Source organism: Narcine bancroftii, chromosome 5 (genome assembly GCF_036971445.1).
Source record: "Narcine bancroftii isolate sNarBan1 chromosome 5, sNarBan1.hap1, whole genome shotgun sequence".
NCBI classification, from domain to species: Eukaryota; Metazoa; Chordata; class Chondrichthyes; order Torpediniformes; family Narcinidae; genus Narcine; species Narcine bancroftii.
The window spans coordinates 177,916,274-177,934,183 of record NC_091473.1 but is presented as its reverse complement, the minus strand read 5'-3'; the positions used below and the strand labels follow the sequence as shown (position 1 = coordinate 177,934,183).

Genomic DNA, 17,910 nt, shown 5'->3' with positions numbered 1-17,910 from the left:
TTCACATATAAGAGGGCCATAGCCAAAAAAAAGGTTGAAAATAGCTGGTTTCCCCCCCACCCCCACCTGAATGAAATGCTTGAGGATACCGAGTAGTTCTTTACAGGACAGGTTGGCTGCTGTGGAACAGCAGTTAAAATCCATTTTTTTTTAGAAATCCTGTTGATCCCGTACATCACCCATTCCTTAACATGTTTTGGTCATACCATTGGAGTTTTGTAGCTCTATTCAGTGCCGCTTGCTTATATTTTCAATTGAATAACAGCCTTTTTTTTTCTGTGAGGATTCTTTCCCTGCAGAATAGGTAACAAAAAGCATGTGGTACTTGCGCTCTTTCTGGGGGAAAGTTTTTTTTGTTCCGTGGGAAGATATATTGGGAATGAAAATTTTGGAATTATATTGTTATGAAATGGACCACCTGCAATGAAGTTAAATTCAGTGCCAATATAGATTTTTGCTTCCTTGTTCCTAAGTACAACTTCAAAGGAGCCTGTGGGCTCGGTGATGATCCAGGGCAAAGCATGTGATCTGAACTGGGTCTGAACTGCTTCACGTGGCTGTTCATAACTCACTGGCTTCAATAAAACAATCATTATACAACATAGGGAGGATATGTTAAATAAATGTTGACATTAATGAGTAACATCTAATTATTCTCAAGCATTACCAAAATCCCATGGGTACTGTGGATCATTGGGGGTTTTACAGCATACGCAGGTAACAACTTTGTACATTCAGCCCAAAAGGAAACATGGCCAACCCTAATGCATGTATGTAATTTAGCACTACAGGAAAGCTATTTGGTTGTCACAGCCTTGTTTTTGCTATATTTTCAGCTTAAACTGAATGTTGATTCTCTTAGATGTTTTACAACTGTTGAATTTTGCAACAATCATGGTGCAACTGATTAAGAGGTTACTAACTTTAGTTGTCATTGCATGCTAAAGTATTAAATCACTGAAGCTCTCATACTGTTATTGTGGAATTGACAATTGGAATATGCAGACTGAGGTCTGTCAAAGCAGAAGTCTTGTGGACAAAGTTTTAATCCAACCAATCACCATTCTGGTCTTATCACGTGGCTCATTCCAAGTTCTTTTTTAATGTTGCAATAGTTTGCTTCATCCACCATCTTTTGTGTAAAAGAAAATTAAGTTAAATCTCTCACCAGAAACTTGTGTTTTCTGATTTCCCCTACAAAAGGTTGCATTGGGAGCATTTTGCTTTCATTTGACAAAGTACCGTCAAATCAAATTTGTTTAAAGCCAACGTGAAAAATGTGGAGAACTTCACTCTGTTATCTGTAAGAAAACCCCTGTACGGTCCTTTAAACAAAGTGACCCAGGACCGTATGAAACATTTGTATCCGGTTATTAAACTGGATAGATAAGTGGCTGATAGGCAGGAAGCAAAAGGTTTAAGGGTTCTCGTTCTGGATGGCTGCCTGTAACTAGTGATGTTCTGCAGGGTTCAGTATTGGGGCCACTGCTGTTTACAATTTATATTAATGATTTGGATTGTGGTATGAATGGTTTTGCGGATGACACCAAGACAGGTGGCGGAGTAGGAAGTGTAGTAGAAACCGTGAAGTTGCAGAAGGATTTAGAGAGATTAGGAGACTGGGCAAAATTATGGCAGATGAGATTCAACATAAAGAAATGTACAGTTGTACATTTTGGCAGTGGGAACAAACAGGCAGATTACTATTTGGATGGGGTGAAAATTCAGACCTCGGATGTGCAAAAGGACCTGGGTGTCCTCGTTACAAGGAAACCTAAAAGTTAATGACCAGGTGAAATAAGTAGTTGGCATTCATTTCAAGAGGAATAGAGTACAAGAGTAAAGAGGTGTTGATGAGGCTCTATGGGACACATTTGGAGTAGTGTGTGCAGTTTGGGCCCCCTATCTTAGAAAGGATGTGATGTTGTTGGAGAGGGTACAGAGAAGATTTGCTCGGATAATTCCCAGAATGCAGGGGCTAACGTACCAGGAGCTTTTGGCAGCTCTTGGGTTGTATTCATTGGAGTCTAGAAGAATGAGAGGAGATCTCATAGAGGCGTTTCGTATTCTGAAAGGTTTAGATTGGGTGGATGCAGGTAAGATGTTTCCCTTGGTGGGTGAATCGAGGACAAGGAGTTATAGTCTGAAAAGAGGTTATCCATGTAAAACAGAGATTAGGAAGAACTTTTTTAGCCAAAGAATCGTGGATCTGGCTCCCGCATACAGCAGTGGAAGTATTTAAACAAGAAATAGACAAGTATCTCATTAGTGAGGGCATCAAGGGATATGGGGAAGAGGCTGGAAATTGGAACTAGTGTAGAATAGCTTAGTGAAGTTGTACAGAACAGACTCGATGGGCCTAGTGGCCTCCTTCGTCTTGTGAAAAAGCAAGTGAAAGAAAAAGGTAGGAAAGATCAGTGGACTGATGAGAAGACCAAGCTACCAATAGAGCTGTAGGAGATATTTAAAGGGGGGAGAAAAAAAACTGAAGGCCAGTAAGCATATTTCTGACAGGCAGAGGGTGTGACTGAAAACCATTCCAAAGAGTGTGGTTGAGTTAAAGAACAAGAGAGACCCTGAAGTCACAATAAAAATCAGGTAAAAAGTTAAAAGGAAGATAAATCTTGACTAGATCCTTCAAGATTTTATTGAGAATCTGGACTACTTTTGGGAAGAATAAAATCAATTCCGTCTCTGATGTCAGCTTACTTGAATAAACACAAAGTCTGCTTGAAAGAGGCCTGGAGAAAACTGAAAGAATATAATGCTGGAACCAACATACCAAGGAGAAACATCAGTAACAGAATGGACAGCTCAGAAGAAAGTCACCAATAAGGCAATCCAAATCCTGTAAGATCCAAGACTGTTGGCTAGCCAGTCTTAAGGCTTCAATAAAAATATTACTATCCTTAGAAACATCATTCAAGGGTTGAAAAGAAACGACAAAGCTATTCTGTTTATGGACCATGCCAGATAGGTCATAAATTGGTTCAGATTCTGTTAAAGAGTGGGTGTGGCTTAAAGATCTTGGAATAGAATTAACAAAGTAAATATAAAAAAGCAAGGATGGATTCCTCTTGCAAGTACTTTTTGAAATCAAGGAAATGATTGAAATTATTAATCAGAAAAAACCTGATGCACTGGTATATGTGGCAAGTGATTTCTATAATGGAATGGTGTCAAATATATTACACTTTTGACGTTTTGTAAATGAACAAAACTAAAGACCACTTTATCAGTATAAAGAAAATGTACATGTGTGAAAAATGAATGGAGTTCTGACCATAGAACATCAAGAAGTACCTGGGTGCAGGATTTCTGGTGAAAACCAAATTGACCTGAAAACATATTTCCATCTAATTCAGACTGAGGTCTGTCAGAGCTAGAACAGCTAATTAAGAGAACTGTTTAGGAGATCCTCCATGACACAACTGATGGGAACTTATATATGTCTACAAAAGGGATGGAGCCCTGACTATCTAAACTGGAAGTACAAACCTCAATTGCTACAAGGAAGAGAGACTAGCACGTGAATATGCTGAAAATCGTATATGGGCCCAAAAGAACAACCAGACTACAAGTGATAGATTACTGCTTAAGTTTAGAAATCTTGAAAGATCACAATCTGTGAGTTACCTTCTGATAGCCTGTTTGGGATAGAGGACCACCCAAATTCAAAGTCGATTGGCAGTTATGGGAATTTAAAGTTGGATGAAACATGGAAGGGACATCCTTTTGAAACGTCGGCAATAGGAAATACCAATAACGCATGAACTTTGCAGGAACTGGGAGGAGTCATGTAATGGAGTAGTGGCCGGTAGGGGAACTCCAGCCCTCTCCAGAAAAGTTTAAAAAAAGGTAGAGAAAAAACAAAGTCACTAACACAGAAACCATAACAAATTGAAAGTGTGGAGAAAATGGCAGCAAAGAAAGAAAAACCACGGGAAGAAAAGAAGGAAGGACGTTGGAAGAGGAAGGTGAAGGCCTTACCTGTACAAGGAGGCCCACCGTGGAGAAAGAAGCCTGCTCCCTGAGCTTAGTCGAAGCCCCGAACTTGGGACTACAAAAATGGCTCACGGAGCCAAACAAAAGTGCGCAACCGTGCATACGCGAGGATTCACGCATGCGCGATGCGCAAGACAAAAATAACACTGACGGGAGGGGGGACCAGCTGAGGAGTAGATCTCCACAGCTGAAACAGACAAGTACAACACAACAGCAAGACTCGCAACAGGAAAACAGAAAATAATGAGAAGGAAGAGAATAAAAATAAAGAAACAACAGATGATCAACCCAGAGGAAGAAGACCAATACCAAGACTTCTAATAAAAATGAGAAGACCAAAAATACCCAACAAAATAAAACAAACAACCCAATAAGAAAACCAGAAGAGACAGAGGTAAAGGACACAGATCCTGGAGTGGACTCAGAAGAGGAGGGAGAACACAGAGAAATGGAAGATGAAGGGAAGGGCAAGTACATGGATATATATTTTTTTTAAAGAATATATGGAAACGGTAAAAGAATGGCAGTCACAAGAATTCAGTGAAATAAAAAGTACAGAAGAAAAAGTGAATAAATTAGAGATGATCATGTCAGATATAGGAAAAAGAGTGGACAAGGTGGAAGAACAAGAAACAGCCATAGAAATGGAAGTAGATGACTTAAAAAAGAAATTAGAAGAATCTGATAAAAAAGTTAAAGAAACACAGGAGCTGTTAGCTCAGAAGATAGATATAACGGAAAATTATAATAGAAGAAACAATATAAAGATAGTGGGCCTTAAGGAAGATGAAGAAGGCAAAAATATGAAAGAATTTATAGAAGAAATGGAAATAGAAAGGGCACACAGAACATTAGCCCCTAAACCACAACAAAAACCAAGATCCATTCTAGTAAAATTCCTAAGATATACAACAAGAGAAAATATATTGGAGAAGGCAATAAAAGAGTAGAATGGAATTATTTATTCAAAGTACTACAAAAATTCAGCCCACCAGAGCAATATATTAATTGGATTAAAGCATTATATAAGGGGCCATTGGCGAAAGTGACAGTAAATGGATATGTATCAAAACAATTTAACTTGAGTAGATCAACAAGGCAGGGATGTCCACCATCTCCCTCACTGTTCGCGTTAGCTATAGAACCACTAGCAGAACTGATAAGAACAAAAATAAGAGGGATAAAAATAAAAGAAGGAATATAAAATCAGTCTATTTGCAGATGACGTTATAATATACTTAACAGAACCAGAAATATCAATAAAAGAATTACATAAGAAATTGAAGGAATATGGAGAAGTATTGGGGTACAAGATCAATGCAAATAAAAGTGAAGCAATGCCAATGAATAATGTGGATTTCACAAAGTTTAAGAAAGAATCGCCATTTAGATGGCAAACACAAGCAATTCGATACCTAGGTATACAACTAAATAAAAATCTTGGCCATCTATATTAACTAAATTATCATCCATTAATTAAAAAAATTATAAGACGACTTAGAGCATTGGAAAGACTTACCACTAACACTGAAAGGAAGGATAAACTATTAAAATGAACATTTTCCCAAGGATACAATACCTATTTCAGTCATTACCAATTCACCTAACTGAGAAATTCTTCAAGGAGCTAAAGAAAATAATAAGGAAATTCTTATGGAAAGGGTGGAAACCAAGGATAGCACTAGATAAATTAACATAATGGTACAAACAAGGAGGCTTACAACTACCAAACTTTAAGAATTATTATAGAGCCACACAATTAAGATACCTATCAGATTTTTATCAAACAAGGGAAAAACCAGATTGGACCAGATTAGAACTAGATAAAATAGGGGAGAAGATACCTGAACATATATAAATGGGATGAAAAATTGGTGCAACTTAGGAATTCACCGGTATTGCATCATCTGCTCAACATTTGGAAGAAGATTCACGTAGAAAGGAATAAAACAAATTACCAACTACCAAAACTAATATTGACGCAAAATCAACTAATCCCTTTCACAATAGATAACCTTTCCTTCAGAGAATGGGAGAGAAAAGGGATCAAAAGAATAGAAAATTGTTTTTCGGGAAATAAATTATTATCCTTTGGACAAATGAAGGATAAATGTATAACTCAGAATACAATGTTTGCATACCACCAACTGAAAACCTACTTGAAGGACAAATTGGGAAACAGTCTGAGGTTACCAGAAGGAAGCAATTTTGAATATGTGATTACAGACACAATGATAATTAAAAAAATTGTAACAAACATGTACATCAAACTGCAAGAAAAGGACAATGAGGAAACAAACGGTAAATCTAAACAAAAATGGGAACAAGATCTAAACAAAGATAAAGAATGAAACATGGGAAAAGCTATGCTCCAGAACTATGAGAAATACAATAAACACGAGGTTACGCATGATACAATACAACTGGATACACAGGCTATACATCACACCTCAAAAGTTAAATAAATGGGACCCAACAGTATCAGACAAATGTTTTCGCTGTAAAAAGGAAACGGGAACAACAATTCATGCAATTTGGACATGTGAGAAAGTGAAAAAATTTTGGGAAGATGTAAACCAGATATTAAATAAAATCACAAAAAGCAAAATACCAAAAAACCCAGAGATCTTCCTTCTAAGTAATATTAAAAAATAAAGAATTTGGACTCGATTTGGGTGGAGCACAAAAAAGATTTGTTATGATAGCCCTAGCTGTAGCAAAAAAATGTATTATGTCAACCTGGAAATTAGAAGACAACTTGAGAATACAACAATGGTACATAGAAATAAATAAATGTATTCCATTAGAAAAAATAACATATAATTTAAGAAATAACATCACAAATTCAAACAAATATGGGAGCCATACATGAAATACAATAGAGAAATCCTACCGTAGACATCTACCACCTAAAATGACAGAAGGAGAAGACAACGAAAAGAACTGACTCAGTAAAATTTCTTGTTTATTTTTATTAAGTGACAACATTGTTTAACGGGTTTAATGTATCTTATAGATTGAACTTCGGGTGAATGGGAAAGTGGGTGAGGGAGGGAGGGAGGGAGGGGGAAAAGGGGGAGAAAATGACACTATATATTCAAGAGAAAAAATGTCTGTATGTATCTTGGTCAATATGGTTTATAGTGTGAAAAATTAAAAAATTGAAAAAAAACCTTGCAGGAACTGTGGCTTAGCTCACGAGATTCTTCCACACTTCTGGAAGGTGTTGGTCTGCTAAGAACGCAAGGATAAGATCTAGGGCTGGGAACTTGATGTCCAACCTCATGAGCTAAGGATGCCACTCTGGAAACCTGATCTTGTATTTGTAAAGGGAAACAGCAGTGGATCAGATATGAAGACAACTGTCTGTTTAAAAAAACATGATAGTGACATGTGGCCCAGAAAAGTAAAGAGCTCACTGGAGCTTGTTGATTTCTTCAGATGTGTCATCGAAGCAGGATGCCTATGGGTCAAGGAAAATAACAGGCTCGTGAATGCCTTGAGATTAAAAGGTTTAAGGTATTTTCAGAGTGTCTGGTTTTACAATCAGATTGATTTCATACATCTTGTAGGTATTTATAGACGAATAAACTGAATTGATCCCACTGAGTAACATCAGGTCCAATTGAACCCAGGTGGCAGGGTAGGGACCCAGTCTTCCTCTGGACTTAACATTTGCGTACGTAGCGCTTTAAACTGCAAAAAAGTACATTCAGGTAGAATGCTTAATAATACGACAGCCTCTCATCCAGAGTATTACCATGGAGTTTTGAATTGCTTTGCAACTTCACACCACTCGGATGATGCTGTCCCTCAAACAGTGCAGTCTGTTGGAAGGGAGGTGCGAGCCTACCCTTCTTCCAGCCTCCAGCATTATGTGATCTGTTGGAGTCACTGTAATATTCTGCAGGAGGTGCAAATTCAGCCAGTCTCTCATCCTGAGAATCCACGTGGTTTTTGGACCAGTGTTCAAACAGTAGCTCTGCAATGATACAAAATAAAAAAGATTAGTTCTTCAAAACTCATGGAACAGAATTCCCTTTTTTTAAATACACTCACACTGGACCAAAGCAGTACAGAATTATAGACCACAAAATATTTATCACATTCATATCCACCTTTTCAATTTATTATTATTAGCTCCAAATTCTTAAAAACAATTCAAGCATCCTGTCATCAGAATCTAATTTGCTTTTGAAGTGGCTGAAATCCTTTCTGGGAGTTGTGGCCAATATCAAATTTTGGCGGGGGGGGGGGGGGGGGAACCACCATTTATTCTGAAAGTGATTGTTCATGCCAAGAAACTCCGCACAGTGTCTGTGATTAAATTTTGTATGTGGATCTTAAGGTGCTTGCGAGGGCAAAGAGCCCAGAAACCAGCCGAGGGGGCAGGGCCATTGGCCAGCTCTAATGTTCGCAACACTGCACATCCCATAAACCCTTACTTTCCCTGCAGTTTCAGAACCTCTCAGCCTTGAATAAACTCCACTGTACCCAGTTCTAATTGGTCAACATATCATATTAGCCCACTCCCCAAATTCTAGATTTCCTCCACTGAGGAACCATTCTCCCAACCTGGACTCGGATTTGTACATATAAAGGTAACTCCTTCATGCCAGGAAAGTATGTACATCTCATCTTTAGTAAAGAGATTTAAAAACTTCAGAGGATTCCAGTAGTGGCCTCAGCAAGCCCCTTCCTCTGTAAATCCTCCAAGCCACACAGAGCATGCAGACGTCAAATTACTACACTGGACATGTTTGTACTGTTGAGGGAAAGTTAGTTGCTATATTTTAACAATGATAGAGATGAAACAAAACATCTAAATACCAACTGGCCTTGGACTTTTCTCCATTACCTTTTCCTCTGTCCCACTCTCGGACATGTGGCACACCAGTTTTTGTGTCCTTCCGCTCCTGTATTACAATCTCCACCTTTTTATTCCTTGGACAGATAGCTTCATTCGGGTTTGCATCCACTTCTGGAGTTGTTGACCCGAGTGCTCGTTCCTCTGTCTCGTCATCTATGCATGAAACAAGATCATGCAGCAAAATGTTAGTTTAAATTTCTGATCACTCTCCAGGCGGCAAAGTTTGTGAAGAGTTTAGCACAATACTATGACAGCAACCCAGGTTCCAAACCACCAGTACTGTCTGTCGGGAGGTTGAACATGGGTTTCCTCCCGCCCTTCAAAATGTACAAAGGTGGTAGGTGAGTTAACCGGCACATGCTTGTGGGCCAGGTGGGCTTGTTACTGCGCTGCACAACTACATTTTTTTTTAAATTCCTTGAGATAGAATTTTTTTTTAACCTTGCAAGGTTGTTTTGCTATGAGTGGGAACCATCTGGGCACCAGGAAGTGTCTAAACAGCTCATTTTAGGAAGGTTGAGTTTGAATGTGAACAGAATGCAGGTTTCTGACCTAGAGCTATTAAACATGAAACTGCTCCTTTCTCAACGGTCCCATCATAACTGGCAGTTTTCCAAAAGGGGAAGAGGATGAAAAGTGTTAAAAGATGATGTTAGTCAGACACTGCCACATGCTCAGGAAACTATTTACTATCGGGGTCTGAAGGATAACAGTCCAATCTCCACAGATAGACTTGAGTTGCGGAAGCCCATGGTGAAAATGGCAGTAAACTCATAGCCATCACCATGGTGGTATATTCGAAAGGAATCTTTTTCAGGTTTCATTGCTTTTTCTATTTTTCAAACTAACATTTAGTCAGACAAGTTTCTAACAGTGCAGGCCCCAAACTCACAGCAGCAAGCCTCCTCCTTTCTAATTGCTCCTTGGGAACTTTGGAAGAAAACACATTCTGCCAGTCTTTGGTGTGTAGGGCTACATCCATTTATGGAAATGGCTGTATGACAGATACCTAATCCACATATCCCACACCCAAGTCATCTAAAAGTTTGGATTGTACCTTCAACTTGCGGCTCTGCAGCAACTTCAATTCCATCAGCTTTCAGTTTCTTCATCTTCCTCTCACGAACCTTTGCCAGTCTGGCATTCAGCATGGCTTTGCGCTTCTCCTTCAACTTCTCTCGTTTGGTCCTCTGATCCATCGTCTATAAAGGAAGGCAAGGTTCAGCTATCATAACCATATCTCGCAAGTCGAAAAACAACAGTAAGAGAGATGGGTTAGAACTGAGGTACAATCCTGGGTTATTGGCTTGCCCTTTCGTCACCAGTATCTTCCAAACACCTGCTGAGGAATTCTCGAGCTGTGCCAGGAATTTTGAATGAGCAAATTAACTGCTGTATGAACATGAACTGTTACCTTTGATTCCCTGGACAATACTATTGCTTATCCTAGTGTTCACTCATTTGGTCTTGCAGTATTTATGGTTGAACTTTAACAGTAGCAAAGAAATTCAGTTGCTACCAATGCACCAAGGAGATATCTAGTGGCGATACGTATAAAGGTCTTGGAAAGGGATGGGTTAGATCACTGTATAGATACTTGCGACTGTAATTCAGACCAAAAGATCGGTCGTATCTCGAAATGGACGCATGTGGAGTACCGAAGTCTTAAAGCAAACTTTTTTCATCTTAGATTTGATGACGAATTTTGGTCCATGGTTACTTTGTTAGTCAGTGTCCTGGGGTCTGTAGCAAGGCCATCTTGATTCCACATGTGCACAGGAATCAAAATGGCTGCATCCAGCCGACAGACCCCAACTTAGTAAGTATGTACATCTTGGCTTTTACATGCCCTGTATCCCTGTTATAATTTGCCAAATACAACATAATTTTTTTTTTAAAAAAAATGTTGGTTGTATGTGCAGATGGGCGCAAGTTGGGGAAGACCTAGATCTTCAATAAATTATTTTGTCCAACTTTATCACACAATACTAAAGCACGTCTATTTATTTCCCCTCCACCTTGGCTCGCTAGATCACTTAAAATTTGCCATGCTAGTGTGGGACCATTAAAAAGGTCACTGCGAGTACAAGACCTGTTTAAAAAGACATTGGATTTTTACAATAAAATTTGACTCAGATTTTTAAAATTTTTTCCCAATTCTAATTGTCAAGAACAACTTGATCTTAAGTTCTCTGCCAGGTGTCTGGTTGGTTGTTCAAGTAACATAACTGTTACACCACCAGGATTTGTGCACAAAACAGTTCCCCAAGTACTTCATCACCAGTGATCTTTTGCAGTTGGTTCTGAGCTCAGTCACACCCTGACATCCCTATCACTTAATAACATTGAAGAGTGGAAAACTTCCATTAGCAGGTCTGACCCACCATTCCCATCATGAGGTGCAATTAAGCCAACTTGCTGCAACAGCTAGAATCTGAGCAAAACAGAACCTGAGCATGCAACACAGGATTTTCCTTTATCATAAATTTTCAATCTACTTCTATTGTGGCAAGTCATCCTGCAATTATTTGTTTAAAAGTACACCAACTAGTCTCACCATGAGCTAACTAAGCCCCATGGTGAGAGAGTCTAGGACAAGAGGGCACAACTTCAGGACTGAAGGGCATCCACTTAGAACTGTGATACAAAAAGAGATAAATCTGTGGAATTTTGGAGGCTAAATCACGGCACATTTAAGGCAGCGATGGCTAGGATCTTGGTTAGCCAGGGCATCAAAGGAAAATGGATCAACTAATGGTTAAATGGCAGGGCAGTCTCAATGGCCTAGTTCTACACCTTTGCTTTATGGACCTAAAATGGTGCAGCACCTAGCATTTGAGATTCATATCTACCCACACGACTCACTTTTAAAATCCAGGTATCCACTGCCTGCCTCCTCTGAGAAGAACCTCATGGTTCAGGGTCTAATCTGAAGCTGCTCGCGCCCAAACTGTATCTGCAGCCCACTTGGCCCATTACTCTGACCCCACCCCACCAAAAACAATCCAATTTACTATAATCAAAATGGTACCAACAACTTTAACACCCATATGTTCAATGCATTTCCTATTTATTTTCATCAATTCCCTCTAATTCTCCTGTCACCCACCTACTCCAGGGTTACTTTAGAAAATCTAGCAAGAAACACATCAAGATTCCTTTACTGTAATGTATAATATAGAAAATGTAATATTAAACAAAATTTCCTTCTGCCTGCCGGAAGGCAATCTAAGAGTCTCCTTGGAGCAATGCCTGGCACCCCCAACAATGAGAGAAGCCAGAGTCTCTTCGGAGATAGTGGCTGTGGATTCGCTGCCAGTGCACCTGTAGCCTCTCCTGCCGCACAAAACTCCTATTCAAAAATCCAAAAAATCCAGATCCAAAAATCTAGCATGATCAGGAAGCCTTCACCACCCAAGGCCCTTTGAGAACCCTTCTTGCCCTCAGCACCTCACGAATCCCAGTTCCAAGCCACTCGACTGCAAGTCACTGACCACCTGCAGCCTGTGTGGGTCCTTCAGCCACTGAGTCCCTTGCTGGTCTGCTGCTGTGGTCACCATCCTGTAGAATCATCTTTGCTTCTCTTTCTCAACAGTGGGGTGGGAGGATGTTCTCCCAGTTTCTGGTGCCCTGCAGGTTTGCTCTCGCCTGGAATCTGCAAACCCTCTTGGGCGCAGAGGTTGCAGGATTTTAGTGAAAAAACACCGTCAGCCTCTTTCACAGGCCATTTAACACCTGTACAGAGCTGCCGGCATCAGGACCAGTCATTTGGACCTTGCGAAGCAGCACAGTCTCCCCACCCCTGTGGGTCCACACCAGTGGCAGATGATTTCAGAAGAAACTGAAGCACCCAGGGAAGCCCACACAGTTCCAGCAAGAACATGCAGATTTTCAATAGACAGCACAGCTCGCTGAAGTTCCATTTCTGAGCTACACGTAATAGGGACAGCATACCCTGGCCTTTGTAACCATCTTTTTTAAAAAAATTTTATTTTTCACACTATAAACCACATTGATCAAGATACATACATTTTCCTTTTCAAATATATACAGTGTTGTTTTCTCCCCCCCCCCTCTTCCCATCCCACCCTCCCTACCTACCTCCCCTCCCATTCATTTAAAGTTCAGAATCTAAGATACATTAGCCTTTGTAACCATCTTGATTAAAAGGAACACAGGGAGCATACCTGTTCTCTCAGCATGTCCAGGGTTTCAATCTGTTTCTTCCTGGTGCTTTCATCACGAGCAAAAGCGAAATATCCGACACCCAGCTCTCGAGCCTCTGTAATAGTAATCAACAAATTAAATGGATCGGAGAGAGGTGTGGAGGGTTTATGGGCTGGGTGCAGGTCAATTGGACTAGGTGGGAGAAGGTGTTCGGCATGGGGTAGAAGGGCCGAACTGGCCTGTTTCTGTGATGTAATTGTTATATGGTTATATCGTTAAATGTTTAAGGGGAACACTTTCCACTCGGAGGATGGAATGAGCTGCCAGCAGAGGTGGTGGGTGCATGTTTGATTTTGATGTTTAAGAGAAACTGGACAGGTTCGTGGATGGGAATGGTATGGTGAGATATGTCCTGGGCAGGTTGATGGGACTTTGCTAAATAAATAGGACAGCACAGGCTAGAAGGGGCAAAGAGCCGGTTTCTATGGAAAAGGTTTCACGATGTACAGACATATAAATCTGCTCCCAGATCTAAGCATCTCATCATCTTTTCTCATTTCAATTTTGTGATTATGGAAATTAACATGATAATTGAATTTTGATAAAGATCTACTGGGACCAATGCCTGAGGAGGGTGCACAAAATCAGTGAACCGGTGCGGACTCGAAAGGCCAACATGGCCTGTTTCCGCTCCGTAAATGGTTATATGGATGCCAGTTTACAGGGCATTTTCTCACATCATTACTTTTTCTTTAAAATATTTTTATTGATGCTTATATTATGCAAAATTCAACAGTACAGATATACATTGTATTGTACAATTCAAAAGAAAATAAAATTTGAAAACCTTACAATTCAGAACCCCTAACCACCAAGCAAGGTTAAAAGCTGACATGTTGGAATCAAGTGACAACCACCTGGAGATGGACAGCACAGCACCGGAGCTTCAGAGCAACCCCAATTCTTTAGATGATAAAAGTCCATAAATGGACCCCATGTCTTTTGAAAGTTAATATTTGACTGAATGGCATATCTTCTTTTTTCTAAACAAACAAGACATAATATCCCTAAGCCATTGTGTATGTGCAGGTAGAGTATTAGCTTTCCATTTAATCAAAATGGCATGTAGGGCAGTCAAGAGGATTATGGAAGTGTAACAAAAGAAGAAAATTATGTATATTGACTACCCAATAATAAGATCCAAAATAAGGAAACACCAGTCCGCCATTCCTTTAACTTCTTGAAGACGACCTTTATTTCAACAGGAACTAACAATCCACAGCCAGTTATCTGAAGATTCTGATTTACAGCTAGGTGCCAAAGCAGCTCAAACTGTCTATATCTAGGGCTCTGCAGGTAGAGAGAAAGATTCAAGGATAATTTCTCGTGTCCATGACATCCTAAGGGAGGAGGGTAATGAGTCAGAGGTCGTGGTACATGTTGGTACCAATGTTAAGAGTGAAATGGTCCTAAAAAAATGAATATAGGGAGTTAGGTTGGGAGCTAAAGGAAGGACCGCATACGAGGTGATCTCTGGATTATTTCCTGTACCACATGATAGTGAGGGCAAGAACAGTATCAGGTGAAGGATGAATGCGTGGCTAAAGGGGTGGATCAAGGGTCAGAGGTTCGAGTTCTTGGATCACTGGGACCTATTTTGGGGAGGTGGGACCTGTACCAAACAGACAGGTTGTATCCAAATCCCAGAGGGGCCAGGATACTGGCAGGGGCAAGGGGGCTTTAAACTGGTAAAGTTGGGGGAAGGGGTCCATATAAAGGAGAACAGCAAAGAGAATGTTTGTCCACAAATAGAGAAGGCTTGCAGACAAAGTTTGGGGGTAGAAAGACAGGTGATCGAGAAGGAAAATGATCAGTGCCGTGGTTGGGGGGGCGGGGGGGGGGGGGGAATGATGGTAATAAATAATGGAGTTGTCCATAAAGATGGGGACAAACAGAGGGAAAGATGTGGGAAATCTCTGAAATGCATTTACTTTAATGCTAGGAGTATTGTAAGGAAGGTGGACGAGCTGAATATATGGATATACACTTGGCAATATGACGTGGTGGCAATTAGTGAGACATGGTTGCAGGAGGGATGTGACTGGCAGTTAAATATTCTGGGATTTCGCTGCTTTAGGTGTGATAGAATTGGAGAGGTAAGGGGAGGAGGGGGGTGACATTGCTTGCCAGGGAAAATATTACAGCGGTGCTGATGCAAGATAGATTGGAGGGCTCGTCAAGGGAGGCAGTATGGATGGAATTAAAAAATGGAAAAGGTGAGGTTACAGTTACATGGGTGTATTATAGACCACCTAGTGGGGAGCGAGAAATGTGTCAGGAAATAGCTGAGAATTGTAATAAGCACAGGGTTGTGTTTGTGGAAGATTTTAATTTTCCTAATATGGATTGGGAAACATTCTGTGAAGGGGCTGGATGGATTAGAATTTGTAAAATGTGTGCAGGATAGTTTTTTCGTTGAGGTACCCACTAGAGAAGGGACAGTGTTGGATTTACTGTTAGGGAAATAAGATAGGGCAGGTGACTGAGGTGTGTATTGGGGAGCACTTTGGATCCAGTAATCATGGTACCATTAGTTTCAATATAATTATAGAAAGGGATAAGTCTGGTCCGACGATGAAGTTTTTGAGTGGGGGAAAGCCAGATTTGATGAAATGAGAAGGGACTTGCAAGGAGTGGTTTTGGCTGATTTGCTTTATGGGAAGGAGGTAGAGGAGAATTGGAGGTCATTTAAAGGTGAGATTTTGAGGGTACAGAATCTTTAAGCTCCTGTTAGGATAAAAGCAAGGGGCCAAAAGTTCAAGAGAGTCGTGGTTTTCAAGGGAGATTAGAAAGTTGGTTCAAATTAAAAGGGAGGCCTACATTAAATAGACGAGATGCTTGGAAAATACATGGATTGTAAAAAGAAGCTTAAGAAATAAATTAGGATAGAGAAAAGAAGGTATGAGGTGACTATAGCGAACAGGGTGAAAGTAAATCCGAAGAGTGTTTACAAATATGTAAATAGCAAAAGGAGAGTGAAAGATAAAATTGGTCCCTTAAAGAATCAGAGCGGAGCTGAATGAAATGGGGGGAAGATATTGAATGAGTTCTTTTTGGTATTCACTCGGGAAAAGGAATATGGAATCGTGTAGGATAAGAGAAGCAAAAGGGGTGATTATGGAATATTTAGGAATTGGGAAAGAAGGGGTGTTAGAACTTTTGAGGCATATAAAGGTGGACAAGTCTCCGGGTCCCGACGGGATTTTCCTCAGGACCTTGAGGGAAGTTGGAGGAAATAGGAGAGGCTCAGACAGTAGTTTTTTTCAACAGTCACTAGAGGGGGGTGTGGTGCCGCAGGCTTGGCGTGTTGCAAACTTGGTTCCTCTGTTTAAAAAGGGCTCCAGGTGTAGGCCCAGGAATTATAGGCCAGTAAGTTTGATGTCAGTGCTTGGTAAACTAATGGAAAATAATCTTAGAGATAATATGTATAAGTATCTAGAGAGGCAGGGACTGATCAGGGACACCCAACATGGGTTTGTACAGGGAAGGTCATGTTTGACAAATCTTGTTGAATTTTTTGAGGAGGTGACTAGGAAGGTTGATGAGGGTTGAGCAGTAGATGTTTTCTATATGAATTTCAGTAAGGCCTTCGATAAGGTTCCACATGAAAGGTTGGTCAGGAAGGTTCAGGCGCTAGGTATTAATGTTGAGATAGTCAGATAGGTTCAATGGTGGCTAGAAGGTAGATGCCAGAGAGTCAAGGTGGATAACTGTCTGTCAGGACGGAGGCCAGTGATGAGCAGTGTTCCTCAGAGATCGGAGTTGGGTTCCTTGTTGTTTGTCATTCATATTAATGATTTGGATGATGGGAGTAGTAAAGTGGGTTAGTAAATATGTGGACGATACCAAAATAGGGGGAGTTGTGGATAGTGAAGTTGGTTTTCAGGGACTGCAGAAGGATTTGGACTGCTTAGAAGAGTGGGCTGAAAGATGGCAGATGGAGTTTAATACCGATAAGTGTGAAGTACTTCATTTTGGGAAAAATAATCAAAACAGGACATATGCAGTGAAGGGGAGGGCATTGTGGAATGCTGAGGAACAGAGAGATCTTGGAATAACGGTTCATTGTTCTTTGAAAGTGGATTCTCATGTGGTAAAGAAGGCTTTTGGTATGCTGGCCTTTATAAATCAAAGCATAGAATATAGGAGCTGGGAGGTGATGTTGAAACTGTTCAAGGCATTGGTGAGGCTGAATTTGGTATACTGTCTGCAATTCTGCTCCCCAAATTATAGGAAGGATATCAATAAGGTAGAGAGGGTGTAGAGAAGATTTACTAAAATGTTACCTGGATTGAAGTATCTAGAATACAAAGAAAGATTGAGTAGACTTGGTCTTTATTCATTGGAGTGTAGAAGGTTGAGGGGGTATTTAAAATTATGAGGGGAATAGATAGAGTAGATGTGAATAGGCTCTTCCCTTTGAGGGTAGGTGAGATTGGAATGAGGGGTCATAAGTTAAAGGTTAGGGGGCAAAACTTTAGAAGTAACATGAGAGGGAGCTTCTTCACTCAGAGAGTGGTGGCTGATTGGAATGACCTTCCAGAAGAGGTGGTTGCAGCACGATTGTGTTATTTAAGGGAAGGTTGGATAAGTGCATGGATGTGAGGGGATTGGAGGGTTATGGACATGGAGCGGGTAGGTGGGACTAGAGGAGATCACTTAAATCGGTGTGGACTAGAGGGGCCGAGATGGCCTGTTTCCATAATGTAATTGTTATATGGTTACATATGTTAAAAACTTCCTTGAAGTACATCTCCTCGGACTCTTGGGAATCTTTAGCTCAGATCTCAAAGTGCAGGATCATTCAA

General features: G+C 40.4%; 1 protein-coding gene across 1 annotated transcript in view; it reads right to left on the bottom strand.

The window, feature by feature from the left end:
- Positions 1-6,949: 6,949 nt before the first annotated feature.
- Positions 6,950-17,910, bottom strand: part of ccdc174 (coiled-coil domain containing 174) — a 30,127-nt gene continuing 19,166 nt past the window's right edge. The window contains exons 8-11 of the mRNA XM_069939895.1: positions 13,063-13,157; positions 9,933-10,077; positions 8,864-9,028; positions 6,950-7,987 (exon numbers count right to left, since the gene is read on the bottom strand). Coding sequence (XP_069795996.1) covers positions 7,731-7,987; positions 8,864-9,028; positions 9,933-10,077; positions 13,063-13,157 — 662 coding nt within the window. The 3' untranslated portion in view covers positions 6,950-7,730. The remainder of the gene's footprint in view (positions 7,988-8,863; positions 9,029-9,932; positions 10,078-13,062; positions 13,158-17,910) is intronic.